General features: G+C 40.8%; 1 protein-coding gene across 1 annotated transcript; it reads right to left on the bottom strand.

Moving 5' to 3' along the window:
* Positions 1-1577: 1577 nt before the first annotated feature.
* Positions 1578-18460, bottom strand: LOC125905339 (major histocompatibility complex class I-related gene protein-like). Its single transcript, XM_049603279.1, has 7 exons — positions 18322-18460; positions 17819-18088; positions 16080-16358; positions 12411-12713; positions 3030-3125; positions 2709-2726; positions 1578-2517 (listed from the first exon to the last, which is right to left on the bottom strand). The coding sequence occupies exons 1-7, from the start codon at positions 18368-18370 to the stop codon at positions 2468-2470; spliced, it is 1065 nt and encodes a 354-aa protein (XP_049459236.1). The 5' UTR covers positions 18371-18460; the 3' UTR covers positions 1578-2467.
* Between the last annotated feature and the right edge of the window lie 907 nt (positions 18461-19367).

Below are 19367 nucleotides of genomic sequence, written 5' to 3'. Positions count from 1 at the left end.
GTTCAATTTTATAGTTTTGAACTGAACTGAATTAGGGACTGTACAAATTTATTGGGGTGGGGATGAATCTCTTATTTAATTTTATAAAAAGGCAACACCATTCAGCATTATATTTTTCTTTAGACCCTCTTATGAAAAAACTGCAACACTCTCCCCTAATTTATGACAACAATCTATTTATAACAAACAAGACAAAATGGTGAAAATACAGCCACTCTATTTTTGACTAAAGAGCTTATTAATGGTTATTACAGTTTTGTGGCTAATAATGAACTTGTGCACCCCAGTATTTTCAAAATGACATCCACAGAAAAGTTTGGTCTCATTTTGAACATCTGCAGATTCATTCCAAAACCCAACATGTCATGATCCACTAAAGTTAGGCATGATACACGATGAATAAATCCTCCTTTTTATTATCTTTGGTGCCACCTTGACTGTAAGGGAGCCAGGAGGGACAATTCTACCAGGTGCAGCTCTCCACAGTCGGGCTGCCACCTGGTTTTGTTCCACCCTGCACATGGCGTTGTACCATGCCAGGAGCAAGGTGTCATGGTTTTGAATTACACTGTATTTATCATTCATTTATTCATTTGGGATGTTTGTACATTAACTAACTCTGTTCCCACTGACTGCCCTCCCATCAGTAGATTCACTCCACCTGCTAATCATCACTCAGCTCTTCCTCATCCTCTCATTAGCTCCCTTCTATATTTACTGGGACACTTTCACTGTCAGTCTGCCAGATTGTCTTTGTGCCATGTGCCTTAGCTTTCCACTGTTTGATATCTGTTTTGTGATTCTTATCTGGATTTTGACCTTGCCTGTATTTTTTCATATTAACCCTCATCCCAACCCTTTGATACTTTGCTGATTGCCTGTATTTTTTCCAAGTAGAAACTCCTTGCTCAGTTTATCTGCCTTCTGAGTCGAGCTCGTGGGATTTTGTCTTTGAACTGTGACACATGGAGCATTTTACCTGCCCGATTTTGTAAACTGGAAGATTTTTATGATTTAGTCAATTTTCCTTTCTGTTTGTGCTTTTACCACAAGGAAGTAGGCTGTATTGTTAAACGTTGATATTGTTCAAAGTCTAGTTATGAACGACATGGATCAAAGATTTCTGGCTGTGTTTAGTTATTAAAATCATTCATCCTAATAATTATCTTACCTATAATTCACACACAGAGCCTGTTGACAGGAGAAACCAAACTGCTCTGCCAAATACGCTGCAGCTCTGTCAACAATAGATGAAGAGTGCATTTTTATTAGCTTCTGAGACGCTTCTGAAACTCACTGCAGCACATCTGCTGTCTACAGTGACCACAGTCAGCTCAGGTGACCGCCTGGTGGATATCTCCTACTGAGTGCACTTTTCTAGTTCACAGAGCTACTGGTGAGCTGTTTCCTCCTGACTCTGTGTTCATACTAAGCTAAGCTTGTCTGGGAGCTTCCTCTGCTCAGAGCTGACAATGATATCAGTCTTTTAATCCAACTCTTCTGTAAGAACACTGAATGCTCAGGTAATATTCATATTACTGCAGCTATAGTCACAGATGAGTAGACTTAAGACAAACTTTTGAAAATGGTTGACTTTATTGAAAAGCAAAACATCAGCACCAAAAGAAAGAGCAATACATTTGATTTTCACATTCATTTATGGTTATCAGTACACAGGAAAATGTGCCAGAGGTTGTGTGGATTCCTATAGAAGCCCATTATTCATGTTAAATCATGATTGACCTTTCATTAGGTCCTAGGTTAGCTGTGGCGTTATAAATCTGAGCCCTCTGACAGGCGACACCATTCTCTGATCCTGACCTAATGTATCTTTAAGCTGCCTTTAAATCCTTCACTCACCCAAGCAAAGAGCTGAAACTCTGCTGCCTGATCTCTTCATCATATCTGCTCAGGCTAAACTACAGTCCAACGATTCAACAGGTAACTTCATGACTGCCATGGTCCGCTCAACTGTCCAACCACCATCACTGTCTATGTGGCTCCTCCAGTCTTACCAGTAGCTACTAGTTAGTAACCCCTGTGGTAAACTTGTCATGAATCATGTCTCTTCACCTGTCCTGTCTAATCCACCACAAGAGGTGATTTTAATCACTGCATTCAGTCTCTACATGTTGACAGAAACCTGTAATTCATTTGTTCTGAAGCCATAAAATATTACAATATAATCAAAAACATTTATTTAGCATTCTTAGAAACAGGAAACACTTTGTTGCATCACAGTAAAATAAGTGAGAAAATAAAGATTAATAGAAAAATCTGACATACTATATGTAAAACATTAAAAATGTGTGATCTGGAATAAATTTATTATATTTCATTTTTGAATATCAAGCATATGAATCATAACCACTTCATTCTGATTGCAGGAAGCCATCTTTCAGACTTTTTGTAAAGCTTTGTAAAGCTATAATGTAACAGATATCATAGTGTTTACTCTTTTTGTCAGTCAGGTTTCTGGATTGAGTTTCTCAGAGAGCTCAGAGCTGCTGTCAGGAGCTGTGAGGTCAGAAACAAACTGTTAGTGTGAAACTGTGTGAAGTCCACTCATCCTGCTCTGAACTTTTATAAACAGTAAATACAGAAACACACTTGAAATAATCAGCACAATAATGTGAAACCTGTTTTAATCTGCAGCATTAAGTGTCTATCAGATCAGTAGAAATAGAATAAGAGTAAGTTTTACTTACGAGATGGGGGAAGTTTGGCTGAAATTAAAAAAAAAAGATGATAATTTCAGTTACAGTCGGAAATGCCAGAATATATAAATCCATTCCAGCCTTCTGATTAGTCCTTACTTTATTTACTTATCTCTTTTCTACTACATCATTGTAGTTTAGTCGTATTATTGTGACTGACAGGCTCTGAGCCTGACAGCACTTACTGTTGGTTGTATAAAATTGAGTTGCAGGGAACTGATTTTTGTTTCAATTCAATTCAAATGCAACCAGGATAAAAGCATCAACTCAAAGACCAAAATCAAAGAACTAAAAAAGCCAGTTAAACAGCACCTTTCCTCTTTTTGTAAACAATGAATCCAGTGGAAACAACGAGGACGAGAACAACCACTGCTGCAGTGATGGGGACGGTGATGTCACTGGGCTTCTCTGATAACAACAACAAAAACAAAAATAAAACATAGGCCCGGTACAGATAAAGCAGGTTTGAGCAGAAGTCCATCCATCCATCCATCCATACATACTGTACATACATACATACATACATACATACATACATGTGGGTTTGTTGCTGTAAACTAAGACTGACTTGCTCCACCAGACTCCACACACAAAACAAAATCATACAATACAGTACCAAAATAAACTTGATGAAATCACATTAGTTCATAATCACAAATCAGCTCTATAATCATACAGAACAGCCTTTGTTGACCAGAATCTATCCAGCCTGTGTTTAAAAGAGTTAACTGAAGGAGCCCGCACCACATCCTCTGGGAGCTCATTCCATGCCTTTACAGCACGAAGTGTGAAAAAGTTTTTTCTCTTTTCAGAAAAATACTGGAATACTTTTAGGGAGTTCCCTCTTAACTCATACTGACTATACGAAAAGTTTACAACAGGCTCAACTGTGGTATCATATATTCCATGAACAAACTTATAAACCTCGATCATGTGTCCTGTATACTAAAGTTGGTAGTTGCGATTTTCTTAACCTCTCTTCACATGACATTTCTTTGAGACCTGGGACTAATTTAGTAGCTCTCCTTTGAACCTTCTCAATCTTTTCTATGTATTTTAATTTATAAGGACACCAGACCGAGCTTGCAAATTCAAGATGTGATCTCACCAGGGATTTGTATAATGGCAAAAATATTTCCTACATAAATTTTGAAAGGTTCTTATGATCTTATAATCTTATAACCACCAGCATGGAGTTTGCCTTTTTAACTTTTTCTGAAATGTGTGCGTGGAATTCAAGTGAACTATCGACCAGTACACGTATGTCCTTTTCCTCATCCATATGCTTGACCACCAATTCTCCAATAGCACAATTAATTTTATTGTCATTAGATTTCCCAGTGTGTAAATGTTTATACTTTTCTTAATTTAATTTCAATAACCACTCATCACACCAGTTACTCATGCTATGGAGATCTTCTTGATGATGGGCTGCGTCGGTGTCCTTAGTAATTATTCTAAACATTTTAGTATCGTCCGCAAAAAGATACACATCAGATTGTAACATATCTGGTAAATCATTTATATAAACAACAAACAGAACAGGCCCCAACACAGATCCCTGTGGAACTCCAGAGGTCACTGGTTTCCAGACAGAAGTGGCACCATTTACCACCACCTGTTGTTTTCTATTACTTAAAAAGCACTGTATCCAGTCTGTAACTCTGTCATCTATACAATAGGATTTTAGTTTTGACAGTAGTCTTTCATGGGGAACTGTATCAAAAGCTTTTTGGAAGTCCATATCTATGCAATCAACAGACTGTCTATCCAAAGCTGCAGACCACTTGTCAAGAACTGAGAGAAGCTGAAGTGTAGTTGATCTTCCAGATATAAATTCATACTGCTTATCGCTGAAAAGACTATTTGATTTCACATGATCAGCAATATACGTCCTGATTAGCTTTTCCATTGTCTTACATACTACGGCTGTAAAACTAACTGGCCTGTAGTTTCCTACTAATGATCTATTTCTTTCTTTGAAAATTGCACTGATTTGTGCCTCTTTCCATTCACAGGGTAACTTTGATTCTAATGATTGATTATATAATATTGTTAGAGGTTCAGCAATCCTACAAGCCAGTTCCTTTAAAGTCCTAGGATGTATTGCATCTGGTCCTGGTGATTTGTAGATGATAATATTCTGTTGAAGCTGTACACTGTCCAAGTAGTTATCATAAAAGGTTCTGTTTGCTGGACTTCCAATCCTGGCAGTTCAGGAAATTGCCCTTCAGGTTCCTTCACAAATACACTGCTGAAGTATTCTGACACCTTTTCATTATCTTTGTCCGTTTTAGGGGATTTAATGTTATTCTGGTCAGTATACAAATCTCCAACTGAAGTCCTAATTTTTGTCCTCTCATTTATATAATTCCAGATAACCTTTGGACTCTGCTTAGATTGCCTTGCTAAATCTTCTTCATAATTTTTTCTTAAATTTCGTGTTCTCATTTTCACAGTTTCTAACTCTGCAATACTCCTGTTGTACCTCTGGGTTTTTACTGCTTACTGCCTTTCTTGCAAGGATATTTTTTTCATTAATTTTACTTTTCATAATGTTGTCTAGGGAAAAGTTTTGTTTTTCATTCTTATCATAATTTTTTTTTAGGATTTTACTACTAGGTACAAACTCATCCTCCACTTCATTCAGCTTCGCTTTAATTAGTCTGCTTTTTTTTTTTTATCAACATCGTGATTAGCTAAATGTAATTTCCAATCAAAGTTTTCCAATTCCCTGCATGCTTGCTCTAAATTTGCCTTATTCTATTTTTTTCTTATTAATTCATTACTCAATGCTTTTGTACAACAGATGACCTTAAATAATAAAACACAATGATCACTTTTGCCCAAAGGACTCAAATACGAGACATGTGTTGGATTTAAAAAGACAGACACTGTGGCACATTTTGGCAAAAACTAGAATTACCTCTTCATGGTTGTTCGCACTCACAGTTTATACCCATGTCTATGAAAACATGGATGCTTCACACACATCTTCCCCCCGACAGCACAGAGGATCTAAACAATCAGCACAGTTTCAAGGTGGACACCCAAGATTAGTGTCACCAATTCAGTATCTGACCAAATGTCTCTCTTTCTGTTCCTGAGTTATGACGCTGAATAATGGCCAGAAAAGTGTTTTTGCAGAACATTATGATGTCACAGTGAAGTTGACCTTTAACCTTTTTGTCCTATCAGACAGCTGTGTGAAATTTTGTCATAAGTAGAGTATGGATTCCTGAGTTATGACCAAAACTATATTGTGTGAGGTCACAGTGACCTTATCAAAATATTGCGTTCATGAAAATGAGTCAGATATAAGGTCACAATGACCATGGCCTTTGACTACCAAAATCTAATGAGTTATTTCTTGAGACCAGGTGAACATTTGTGCCAAATTTCAGGAAACCCCCTCGAGGTGCTCTTGAGGTATCACATTCACAAGTATGGCACAGACGGACAACCTGAATGCGCAATGCCTCATGCCACAGTTACTGCCGGAGCAGAGGCATAATAATACCTGAATCATAATATAAGAAAATAAATAAATCTAAACTGAAATGATCAAAGTTGTCTTCAGTTTAGCAAATTAGATTCAATGGAAATGTTGTGGAGAGTTCAACATTGGCCATGTACTGTATGATTCTGAGTTCACTAAAGAATGGACACGCAGAGCAAAGCTGTTATTTGTGTGGTAAAAACAATGTGGTCTATAAAATGTTTAAACTTTCTTTGACTTTAAAATGATCTTGTTAAGCTCACAGGATCTGACCAGAGATCAGGGGGCGAGCAATGTGCATTGGTTTATCATTATTTTTTGAAGATGACTTCCCAGCTAAACTGGAGGACAAAAGCTAAACTACCCAATGCTGAGGTAGCTAACACACTCTCTGACAGGTTAGGCTTTTTGTCCATGTGGTAGCATTAACATGTTCACAAAATAAAAAGAATTGGCATGCTCGACTCACCGTCTGAAAAATCACCGGGTGCCGACCCAAAAATCATAAACTGAATAAATCAAAATGTCAGCACTCACAGATATCATATATATCAGTCTTTTAATAACGCACAGCAGTGTCAAAAAACGGACGCGTTTCAGCACTTGGCTTTCCTCAGCGTTAATGAGCAAAGTGGGTGTAACCCACATACATAACAGCCAGGACCTTGCTGAATACCTCCAGCTGTCATCAATCAATCTCTTTCACACTTGAGGCAAGCAGAGAAACAGTAGCTTTTTTGGATGTGAGAGTAGATAAATCGAAACTGTTACAGACGACTGTCTTAAGAAAGAAGACTGATAGGAATAATTACTTGCATTTTTCGAGCTATCATCCCCATAGCCTAAAAAAGAGTTGCCTTATAGTCATTTGTTAAGAATAAAGAGAATTTGTAACTTCGAGGCAGAGTTTGAGAAACAGGCTGATATCACGTGTGACCGTTTTCGAGAGAAGGGGTATGATCAGGGTCTGTTGAATTTATGTCTGTGGAATAAGTTAAAAGCAAGGCTGAATAATAGCGGCATGTTTTGATAACGCAATCAAACAGCGTGCCGTGACGGGCGGAGTAAAGTGTTGGCAGTATGGCAATCTGTCCATCACCGCACTCGCATTTGCGACTAAAAATAGTTTTGAGCGAGCAAAATAGGCTTAAATCATTCAGCACGCTGTGTGAGTACACATTTCAACCACCAGCATAAACGATAGGCGAATCCCACCGGATGTGGGTTGAACGGGGGTCACAGACACAGACAGTAATGTATTCCTGTCAAATACGGCGGCCATCAGCTTACTGGCGGCGACGGAGAAGTCGGCTCCAATAATATCCTCTTCTTGGCGTCATGACTGCCCAGTAGTACCTGAACAGCTGAGCCAGTCAAACACAGGTATGTGACGTGTCAGAGGAGAAACGAGCCGTTCACATTTCTGTCATTGTGGCAGGTAACGGTCCACAAACCTCACCGCACTTTAGGGACTGTTCTTTACTTATGGAGGGACTGTTCTTTACTTATGGAGGGACTGTTCTTTACTTGTCAGGGGAGGAGGGTGGCTGGTGGATTCTTATTTTATTTATTTTATTTTGATCCCCCCATGTTAATCACTTATTGATGCTGTTTTTGAAGTATGAATAAGTCAATAAGTAATTTATTCCATTGAAATATCATTGATGTATTATAGAAAAGTGATTAATCTTTTTATAAATGATAAAAGGCACATCTGCCTCATTTTTGCTGTGGTATCCTGATACTACTCAGAACCGTGATATTTTCATTGGTATCGTACCATGGGTCCCAATTTTGGTACCATGACAACACTAATCTGGAGGGAGTTCATCTGTAAAAACTAATGAAAAACTAAACAACAATATTTGGTATTCGGTACTCGGTATTCGGCCAAGCGTTTAATATTATTTGGCTTCGGCCCCAAATTTTCATTTCGGTGCATCCCTACTCGGGTTCATGAAAAAAATAGGGACAGTCTATTAGTATCGAATCCCCCTCCTCCCAAAAAGCAGCCCCTTATTTTGTCAACAACATTTTCTCCGATTTCTCAGTCAGTTAAACATAGTGTCAGAAAACACTGGCATATTTTATCTAGTGATCCCGTTGTGGGCCATGAGTTTGTGAACCATCCTATATTCGCTACAAAGCGACCTCAGAATTTGAGTGACAGACTCGTTAAGACAGATCTTTATGTTAAACCTAAACATTTTTTAAGTTCTCCTTCCCCAGGTAATTTTCCTTGTTTGAATTGCATAAGCTGCAATGCTATGATTAAAGGAGACCAGTTCTCACATCCCCACACAAGTAATAAAATGAAGATCAGGAATAGAATCACATGTCGGTCCACACATGTAGATTACCTGTTGAAATGTCCTTGTGGTTTATACTATGTGGGCAAGACAAAAAGAGAACTGAGAATTAGGATTTCCAAACGTAAGAGTAGCATCAGAAATGGTGATGAGAGATCTCCGGTTGCCAGGCACTTTAATATGGCCGGCCATGGAGTTTGTAGTTTACGCTTTATGGGGATTGAGTTGGTCAGACCACTTCTGAGAGGAGGGGATAGAGAGAAGAAACTTCTCCAGAGAGAAGCTTATTGGATACATTACTTACAAACTGAACATCCCAGGGGCTTAAAGGGCCAGTGTGTAAAATGGGTTGAAAACTGTTGAAAACAGTGACATCAGTGGTCAAATTCTAGATTGCAGGGCTCACTCGCTCACCCCCCTCCCCGTCGGGTAAATGACGGTGGCCTCATGGGGACAAAAAGCCTTGCGCAGACACGAGTTTTTCAGGAGTAGGTCTATCTAGCGACGAGGTGAATGTTTATTTAGAAATCTAAACCATGTTACGATATTGTAATGAATCACTCACGAGCAGGAGACCAGAGTAGCATTCGGGAAAAAGGCCAGTTTATCTGAGCGCTCCAAAAACTCCGGTAACACTCCAGGGGGTAAAAGACTCCGTCCCAAACTCTTCTAGCGTAACACACACACTTAATACACACATACTTGTTTACAGTACCTAGCGGGTACCCCCTCCCCTCTCTGCTCCACCAATCTCCAGCCCGCACACTGACTGACAGCATAGCCAGTAAACAGAGCTCAGCTGTTTATTTAGCCTAGCAATATCTCCGGACTACAGTAGCTGCAATGGACGACTTTGAACGCGATTTTGAAGAGTTTCTTGTAGCGGACACAGACCCAGAGCCATACCTGGTTGAGCCGGAGTACACAGATGAGGAAATCCATGTTTTGGATGCTGAGAGGGCGAGGAGAGAGGCTGAATCCTCCGCTCCCATTTTGCTGCACAGAATGGGATTCGGTGCTACCATTGTTGGGGAGATATATCATCAGGAGGAAAAGCGCCGCAGAGAGTGCATCACAAGGAGTGAAGTTGCGTCTTCTTTTCCTCGCAGATGACGGTTCGGCTTCATTCTCTCCTGTTGCATGGTAAGTGTGGTCCATTCGCAAACTTTATAACTAAAAAACTTTTCACTACTCTCTATCGACGAACTACTTACACTCTCTGCTGTTTCTTCCTCCTTCTTCCTTCCTTCCGCTGTCTTCGTTGGTTTCTTCGTGTGGTTTATACACACGAAACGTGTTCTCTGACTGGCTGGATTGTCTGCTCGGTCTGCCATACATACACGGCGGCGCAAGATGGCGACCTCTCTAAAGCAAGGCCCTTGCTATATATATATATATATATATATATATATATATATATATATATATTATAAGGCTACGAAAATCAAATGAATTTTATTTTATAGCGATTATACACTTATATAAACATATTAATGGGTAGAATATTCAGATTCAGATTCAGATTTAATAATAAACCATGCCAAATATTACACACTGGCCCTTTAAACGAAGAACTGGTATTTTCTTGTTTTTTAAAGGAGCAATAAGTGAAATTCATCATTTCTAGATTGAAGGAATTAAAAAATTGCTATGTGAAGAACTAGAGGTGTAATTTCATCTGGAGTATAACATGACCTCACACACCCTCTCTCTGTGTTGATCTCCAGCCCCTTGTTTACAAGCCGGTCTGGCTGCGCGTTCATATACATTCATGTGAATCCCCCCCCCCCCCTCGGAGCCCTTGGCCCTCCCTCCCTATAAAAGGCTACAGCCAGTGAGCAATGGCAGAGCGTATTTTCGAAGTGAAATGGCGGAGTCAAATGTCTGTTTTAATTAGTGTTACAGTAATGTTAGGCACATGGGGCTATGTCGATTCAATTAAATTTAATGTTACAATCGTAGCATGGGTTAATGTCCGGAGCTTGAGTTATTAGCGGCTCTGACCCAGCAATGGGTCAGGCATTACGGTTGTGATAGGTGAGTAGCCCGGCAGCCCAGCTAACATTTGCAATTAGCATTGTAAAATGTAGCCTGGCGAACAGCCTGGCGGGCTGTGTTTAGCTATTTCCCTGCCTACTTCAATGATGATGGTACCTGTAATAAATGTTATATATTTGCTGAGATGGAGGCGAGGCTCAGTGACTAAAGGAGCTGGTAGAAGCACTCCATAGCTGCAAGCTACTCCAGTAGCCATAGTAGCTCTAGTGCTACTGAATGAAATGTAAACACAACAGTACATATTTGACCACTTATTTTTTTGACATTTTAGGGGAAGCTGAGCTTCCCTTGCAGTCTTAGAGCAATCGCCACTGTGCTAACGCTAACGTCCCTACTCTTCTCTGTGAGCCTGGCGGGCTCGCGGGCTTGCGGGCTCACGGCTCAGCCTCACGGAGAAGAGTAGGGACGTTAGCATGGCAGCCGACTAGTGCTAACACTAACAGGAAAGCAGGGAAATAGCTAAACACAACTAAGCCAAACTAAGTTGGCTGTTTAGGTTTTATTTCCTCGCCCCTGTGGCGAGTGAATCTGCCTGTAGTGAAACCGGGACTGGTGCTTCCTCCTCAGGCTCCACTTCACTCAGCAGCCAGCACAGCCAGTTACCCCTGGTTTGTTATTCAGGTTAATGTGAGAAGAAGCAGCGGGTATATCGGGCAGCTGAGTGAAGTGGAGCCTGCGGAAGAAACACCGGGACCGTCTGGATGTAATAGTCCATGGAGATGCTGCGTGCTTGGCTGCACAAACGAGGCGAGTGGGGTGGGGGGTGGAGAGCAGAGGTAGAGGGAGGAGTGGCTCATGACACACTTTGTTTTGGTCTACAGGCAGGGCACAACAGCAAACCTAGCGGTGAAACGATTTCACTTTTTGCCCCGTTAAGAATGTGTTTTGATCTTGTATATTACAAACGTAACTTATTATGTGGGTGTCCTGTATATGATTAGCTGACAGCATTACATGCATACATTGGTTATTGTTAGTATGTAGTTTTACCAGTCATGTTACAACTGGAGTAATCATGGGATGTCATCCTGCATATTAGATATGTATTTTCCTGACACTAAACTTTGGAAGAGAGATGTTGGTTTCCCGTTTTATTTCAGAGTTGTGTGTCAGGATGTGCACGTATTCGTCATCGGGTATGATTAATATGTTCGACATGTAACCCATTCGGTCTTGTTGATAGGAGGCTCATCTTTTCTATCTTGTAATTTAAGGATGCTTATTTACATTGTTTACTGGTACTGTTTGATTATTGTATTTTGATTACTGCTTGTTTGGCTGATATAGCCATTATGTAATATTTACCTTTAGATGATTTACACTTTTTATTTTGTTTATTTCGGGACGTTTACATATTTGTTGATACTTGATCTGTTCAATATTTTATCTGATCAGTCACTGTTGAGATTTTTTGATGTACTGAGGTTGGTCATCTGATTATTTTAATTGTATAGGCTTAGGATACCTATTGGCCACTCTTTGTATTGTCTTCTCCATATCTTGTTCTGTGGATCTTTGGGATTGATTGGTTGATTGATTGATTCATGCCAGCTGGAGGTATTCAGCAAGGTCCTGGCTGTTATGTATGTGGGTTACACCGACTTTGCTCATTAACGCTGAGGAAAGCCAAGTGCTGAAACGTGTCCGTTTTTTGACACTGCTGTGCGTTATTAAAAGACTGATATAATATCTGTGAGTACTGAAATTTTGATTTATTCAGCATGAACACATTAACAGACCCTTCCAGCACCAAAGCAGTGAAAAATCATGAACTGCAGGACAACTAACGTAAGCTAAATACATCTTTCTCACATCTGTCACTCTTACCCATGTTGGTCCTGATCACTGCTTTGTCCAGTGTGGTGACGATGTGGTCCTTCACACCAGAGAGATGAAACACACAGTCGTACCTCCTCCAGTCTTCAGGTGGGACTGATGAAAGGTTCAGGTCAACACTCATCTGGAAGGATCCATCGTGGTTGGGGAGGATCTCTCCGAGCTCCACGTCCTCATGAATCTCCTCTCCATCTTTCCTCCAGAACATCATGGCTCTGTCAGGGTAGAAACCTGTAGCGTGGCAGCTGAGTGGAGAGGAGGGAGACTTCTGGAGGAGAGACACTGAGGGAAGGTCTGCACAGAGAGAAGCAAACACAGAATATGTGAGTTATACTCTTTTTTGCACAGTAAATTTGAATGCTTGTTCATACCATTGGAGGATAATTGTTGCTGGTCAGTCTAAAAGTGATCTCAATCAACAACAGAAGGTGTGAAAATTCTTCACACAAGTGCGCTAAGTGCATTCACACTGCATAGTACAGGAAAATGCAGTGTACTACTGGCGCAAACAAAACGGTCCAAAAGTTGAGTGTAGAATGATAGACACCTCTCACCCTCAGCTGTCACCATCCTTGTAATGTAGCAAACTTCTCAGCTTTTGATTCAGATTCCGATTCAGATTCAGAATACTTTATTAATCCCCGGGGGGAAATTGTTTTTGTTCCAATGCTCCGTGCAAAGTAGAAATAGAAATACAGTATGAAAGGAAACAAGAGATAAAGATGAAGATATAAATAAGATACTAAAATAGCCAATGAAATAAATAAAATAAATATTAAAGTAGACATTAAAATAAATAATAAAAATAGTAAAGTAGACAATCTGAAATATATACAATATACAATGAAAAGGTTGTAGCGTTATAAATGAAATAAGAATGAGTAATTATATTGTGTGTTTTGTTTTATAAATAGCCAAATGAGTCCGATAATCAAAGGGAGGAGTTGTATAGTTTAATGGCCACAGGTAAGAATGACTTCCTGTGGCGCTCAGTGGTGCATTTAGGAACAATCAGTCTCTGGCTGAAGGTGCTCCTCAGTTCGACCAGAGTGTTGTGGAGAGGGTGAGAGCCATGCTGAAGTATCGCCCGCACCTTTGACAGCATCCTCCTGTCTGACACTGCTGTCAAAGGGTCCAGCTGCACCCCCACAACGTCACTGGCCTTTCTGATCAGCTTGTTGAGTCTGTTGGCATCGGCTACTCTCAGTCTGCTGCCCCAGCACACCACAGCAAACAGAATAGCACTGGCCACCACAGACTCATAAAACATCCTCAGCATAGTCCGGCAGATGTTAAAGGAGCGGAGCCTCCTCAGAAAATAGAGGCGGCTCTGTCCCTTCTTGTAAAGGACTTCAGTGTTCTTAGTCCAGTCCAGATTATTGTCTATGAACACACCCAGGTACTTGTAGTGTTCTACAATGTCCACGTTATGCCCCAGGATGGAAACTGGGGTCACTGGTGTCCTCGTTCTCCTCAGATCCACCACCAGCTCTTTTGTCTTTGTTGTGTTGAGCTGCAGGTGGTTCAGCTCACACCATGAGACAAAGTTATTCACCACAGCCCTGTATTCAGCCTCCTCACCCTTGCTGATACATCCAACTATAGCAGAGTCATCAGAAAACTTCTGAAGATGACAAGACTCTGTCTGGTAGCTGAAGTCCGTGATGTAAAGGGTGAAGAGGAAAGGAGATAGGACAGTACCTTGTGGAGCCCCGGTATTGCTGACCACTGTGTCTGACACACAGTGCCGTAAGCGCACGTACTGTGGTCGGCCAGTGAGGTAATCCACAATCCAGGACACAAGGGGGGGATTCACCAGCATCGCCGTCAGCTTGTCACCCAGTAGAGCAGGCCTGATGGTATTGAAAGCACTGGAGAAGTCAAAGAACGTGACCCTGACAGTGCTCCCCGGCTTGTCCAGGTGGGCGTAGATGCGGTTCAGCAGGTAAATGAGGGCATCCTCAACTCCAATCCGGGGCTGGTAGGCGAACTGGAGGGGATCCAGGTGCGGCCTGACCATAGGCCTGAGCTGCTCAAGGACGAGTCTCTCCAGGGTCTTCATGATATGTGACGTCAGTGCCACCGGTCGGTAGTCCGAGAGACCGCTGGGCCGCGGTCATGACATGGCGGGGATAACACGGAGCATGTTGGTTATACATGTTTTTTGCACTAAGTACCAGTACTGTTGTTAAATAAAAGGTGTCAGTGATGTTTGTTGGGTCTGTAATGATTTGGTTCTGTGAACAGTAATGCGAGTGCTAACATTAGTTTGCTAGCTAATGTTAGCATTTGCTGGGTAGCTAACTTGCTCCTAGCTAAGGCAGCACATTTTAATCAGCACTGATGTTGTGACGTAGGATTGGTTTAAGTGTGGGTGGAGACAGCAGTCAAATGTTGGCAATGATGCTCCACTGTCTGTTTGCAATTTGTCATTTAAGAAGAAAACAAACATGAGGAAGTAGAGGTCGTTAAAAAGCCGTCGTCATTTCCAGTGAGTGCAAAATGGTAGTTTGCGATTTGAAACAACACTGGCCTGTTGAAATTAGTGCACCACGCAAGAAGTACATAGGCTAGTACAGAGTAGGGGTGAGTTCGTGTACAAAAATCTCTGAACATTTAGAGTGGGTCAATTTTTTTGTGTCAAAGTGTGCGTGGGTTTCACCGCTGGGTGGTGCTATTGCATTATACTAGTAAAGCCCCAGTTATCTGAATACCAACCAAACGGGCCATTTAACCAACGGTTACAGGCCGCCACTCCGAAATATCGCCATTCCGACGGTCCGCCATCCCGAATTCTGGTCCCTGAGTCCTGACAGTAAGGTATGGTGAGCCTGTAGAAGCCGAATTTCCCATGTATGTCAGCGATTAATTCAGGCTGACATTACCTGTTTTCAGCGAACTCATCTGGTATTTTTTTTTATTAAAAAAGCATGGCATATAGGTCCACAGTAACTTATTATTAATATTGGGTCTTATAAGAGTGGGCTACAGTGAGTACCGGGCCATCAAATCACTGCATCCGCGGTGAAAGGACACGGAATTGTGTGCGCTTTTACGCACGGGTCAAGGCGATTATGGATATTTGATGTGGGAAAGATGTAGCCTGATGTATTACCTGTTTTTAAGCGGCACCGAGTCCGTCTGTCCGTCCGTAGCACGAGTCATGTGCACCAGTTCACCACCGACCCGTGCGTAAAAGCGCAAACAATTCCGTGTCCTTTCACCCCGTAACGGACGCGCCGTTTTAATAAAACAGGCTAGGAGGCTACTGACCTGTTGCCAAACCCGGTCTTACATCATTTCTTGTCATATTCACAGTCGATCACAGTTGGTCAACAATTAGTATCACCCCCCTCCCCTATAAAAAAACAGTTTTTCATTTATGATCCCACTCACCCCTAGTACACAGTGTATTAAACTGAAGTGTAGTAACGAAAGTATGCGATTTTGAGACACACCCCAAGTCTCCGCTGTGATGGACAGAAACAGAGCACTCCAACATGTCAGTCTCTACTGATTGGTGAGAGCTAAATCAAACTTTACCGCCACAGAAAACAGTCAAAAATAAGTTTGGAGTGAAAATACAACAGGAGTTCATTCTGAGCAGGTTGTATGAACATTGTTATGTTAATGAAACTACATCAGGTCATGTGATTCTACCTTTTCTCTGCAGAGAGCTATTTCCAAAGGCCACATAAGTCTTCAGCCACTCAGGACAAACATGAGTTAAGTAGTTTTCATAGTCTATTAGTCTGACTTTGTCAGCATCCCATGTCAGTTTGGTGACGACAGCCTGTGGTTTCGGAGCGATCCATGTCAGTGTCTTCAGGTCCAATGATATGAAGTCTTCTCCATCATAACCATACTGCATAAAACCCTTAACCTCTCCAGTCTCATCATCCCACTCACAGCCAATCATCCTCTGGAAAACGTGGATACCTGAGAAACAGAGACTGTAATTAACAGTGATGTACAGATGATACCTCCAGTGGAAAGATGATCTTAAACATATTGTACATTGTGTGACGCTCAGTCTTTTGGTGTGTTTATGATTCAAGAGCAGATCATCAGTGCACTTTTTCTTCACATAAGTGATGAAACCCAATTTCTATTTCACAGTTTAAAAGTTACAAAGGTGACCATATATTTTAAGATGATGTAGTTTTGCTGTTGTTTAATGTGTTCCCCAATCAATCAATAAATCAATATGTTCACTGTTTTCCATGGAGACATGCGAGAACAATAAAGTTTCCTTCACAAATTCAAGGTAACAGGGTGAGACTAACTGATTTACACATGGTCATTTTGTGGGTGAAACATTCCTTTAAGATGCCAAACATGAGCTGCAGTGTTACTGGTTGGTGTCCAGCTGAGGACCTCATCTCTCTCCCCCTCACTTTCTGTCATATCTGAACTGGTGCTATCTTATACCCTTAGTCTTGGATGCAGTCCCAGGTTCCAGTGACCAGTACAACTGACAGTTATCCAGGAATTCACTGAACTATATTTATTGCATAACCTCAACTCCTTGGATTACCAAGTGAGCAAACTGGGCAAGGCTGGAGTTTATAGAGCTGAAACTACTAGACTTGTCCAGACTTGAAACCCAGGCAGCTGCTTGGTTGCCTGGTGGAGATCTGTACTCTGCTGCAGTGGTTCCTAACCTTTTTCCTTAAGGAACCCCTTTTCTATCATAACTAAGTGACATATGTTATGGATATTTCATATTATATTCAATGCATAACAATAACAGTGAAGAACAACTGAAACTTTACAATTAACTCAAATAGTGAACTCAATCATTGCAGGAAGTTGTGCAAAATGAGTCAGAATTTTGAGCAGCGTTATTTCTGTGAATTTTACACCAGAGATGAGTTTTCCTGATATTTTTAGAACTTCTTTACACAGTTCTCTGTCTTATCTTTATTTCAACAGTCTTACTTGATCAGTTCATTTTTTAACAAATTCAGTGTTTTCATCTCCCAGATGTTTGGCCATTGTTCTATAAGCTCTGTGGCAGGATGGGGCCGTTTCACAAAGACTGAAGGCTCTATGAATATAGCTTATGCTCAGGTCTTTACTATGCACCTATCATGGGAGATTTTATAACTTAAATAATAATCAGAACTTTAAAAATAACAATTTAATTTACTTTTCTTCATAGACATAAAATGAAAGGCTGAGTTATAGGCGGACTGTATATGAAAGAAAAAATTTCTTACACTCCTTTAAATCAAGAAGGCCTCGCAGTGCTGGGAACCAGTGCTCTACTGAGTGCACTTTTCTGGTTTGACTATCGATGTTTTGAAATATCATACTGTGGGAATGAGTGAGGGTCACTTTACTTTACAGCTAAGATACAGAGCACTTTAACAGTAAGAATGAAATACAAGTTGTACCTCCACTTTGGTTGAAGTGCTGCTTCAAGTTGTCCATCCTGGCTTTGAATATATGTGGCAGGATCTCAAAACAGTATTGAGTGTACCACTCCAAATGCTGCGGATTGTTTTCTAATGCTGTTTTCATCCAGTCCTGTTTTGGTTGTATTCTCTTTATATTGGTGTCACAGTAACCCGTCAGAAGGTCATCAACCATTGCAGCAACCACAAGCTGTGGGAAGTTTGGGATTCCAGAAGATGTAGTTAAGAAAAACTTCAGGGAGTGTTTTACTGCAGGACAAATGAGGAACATTCAGTTTAAATATACACATCATCATCACCTTCATCATAAATATGATATATTCAGTGTGACTGTGATCCATTTTAAACTTACAGTCTTACCAAATTCTAAAGTAGCCTACTGTAGAAGTGAAAGTGAACTTAAAAGTGTTTCCTGGAGCTATGCAGGAACCAAATACAGAGCCCAGTGGAAAGTGAAGCAAATATTCACAGTGTGATCTCACCTGATGACGACACGTGACACAAGAGAAGCAGCAAAAGTAGATTTTTCATCTTGTTTTGATAAAAAAGTGACCGTGCTGGATCAGCTGTTTGTTCTGCTTTTTCTTGGCACTGGGAGGAGGGAGTGTCTGCTTCTTCTTCTTCTTCTTCTTGGTTTTATGGCGGGTGGCAACCAGTGTTAAGATGCATTACTGCCACTCACTATATTGGAGTTATTTATCCCCCATGAAATGTATTGGAAAACTGTTTAAAACTAGGAAATTATATTTAAACTCTAAATTATATTTTCTGATTCCGTATGAGAGGAACAAGATCAGAGCATATAAAGGGGGTAACAGTCAGCACCAGGATGTTTTGCTAACCTGCAAAACACTCACACCAGAGCAGTGTCAGCTGTTAGCACGAGATGTGAGCTGTAATTCGTCAGTAAATAAGCAGCATGTGTGTCTGACTGTGGAGGGTGGAGTTGTTGAATAGATGTTTGGATTTTGTTGCACTGTATGTAGCGTTGGCTATTAGCAGCTAGCTCTGGTTGTTAGCCGCTGAACTGCAGCAGAGCGAGCAACCGCCAGCTGCCAGACTTCACATCTGTTGATCCCCACAGGACTCCACTCAGTCTGGACTGTCTGAAGCAGGTTTATGGTTTGATTCCTGTTTGACAGGCAGCTCGGAGGTTCAGTTCTGTCAGTGTAGCTATGCTGTGTGAAAACAGTGTGAACTCTGGGTGGAGGATACAAAAGCTGGGAAATGGAGCAGGTGGCTAATGAGGAATTCCACATGACGTCTGAAGTTTATATTATTTAATTTTATAAAAAGGCAACACCATTCAGCATTATATTTTTCTTTGAACCCTCTTATGAAAAAACTGCAACACTCACCCCTAATTTATGACAACAATCTATTTATAACAAACAAGACAAAATGGTGAAAATACAGCCACTCTATTTTTGACTAAAGAGCTGTTTGATAAATGGTTATTACAGTTTTGTGGCTAATAATGAACTTGTGCACCCCAGTATTTTCAAAATGACATCCATAGAAAAGTTTG

Source organism: Epinephelus fuscoguttatus, linkage group LG17 (assembly GCF_011397635.1).
Source record: "Epinephelus fuscoguttatus linkage group LG17, E.fuscoguttatus.final_Chr_v1".
NCBI classification, from domain to species: Eukaryota; Metazoa; Chordata; class Actinopteri; order Perciformes; family Serranidae; genus Epinephelus; species Epinephelus fuscoguttatus.
The sequence above is the reverse complement of the archived record's forward strand: the minus strand, read 5'-3'. Positions and strand labels throughout refer to the sequence as shown.

Bases quoted from the DNA above. Each gene is read 5' to 3' on its own strand.
- LOC125905339 (XM_049603279.1), bottom strand. From the start codon at position 18,370: ATGAAAAATCTACTTTTGCTGCTTCTCTTGTGTCACGTGTCGTCATCA. The intron at 16,359-17,818 runs GTACAACTTGTA...TCTGTTTCTCAG, and splicing joins GCACTTCAACCAAAGTGGAG to GTATCCACGTTTTCCAGAGG. The intron at 12,714-16,079 runs GTAGAATCACAT...CTCTCTGTGCAG, and splicing joins TAGCTCTCTGCAGAGAAAAG to ACCTTCCCTCAGTGTCTCTC.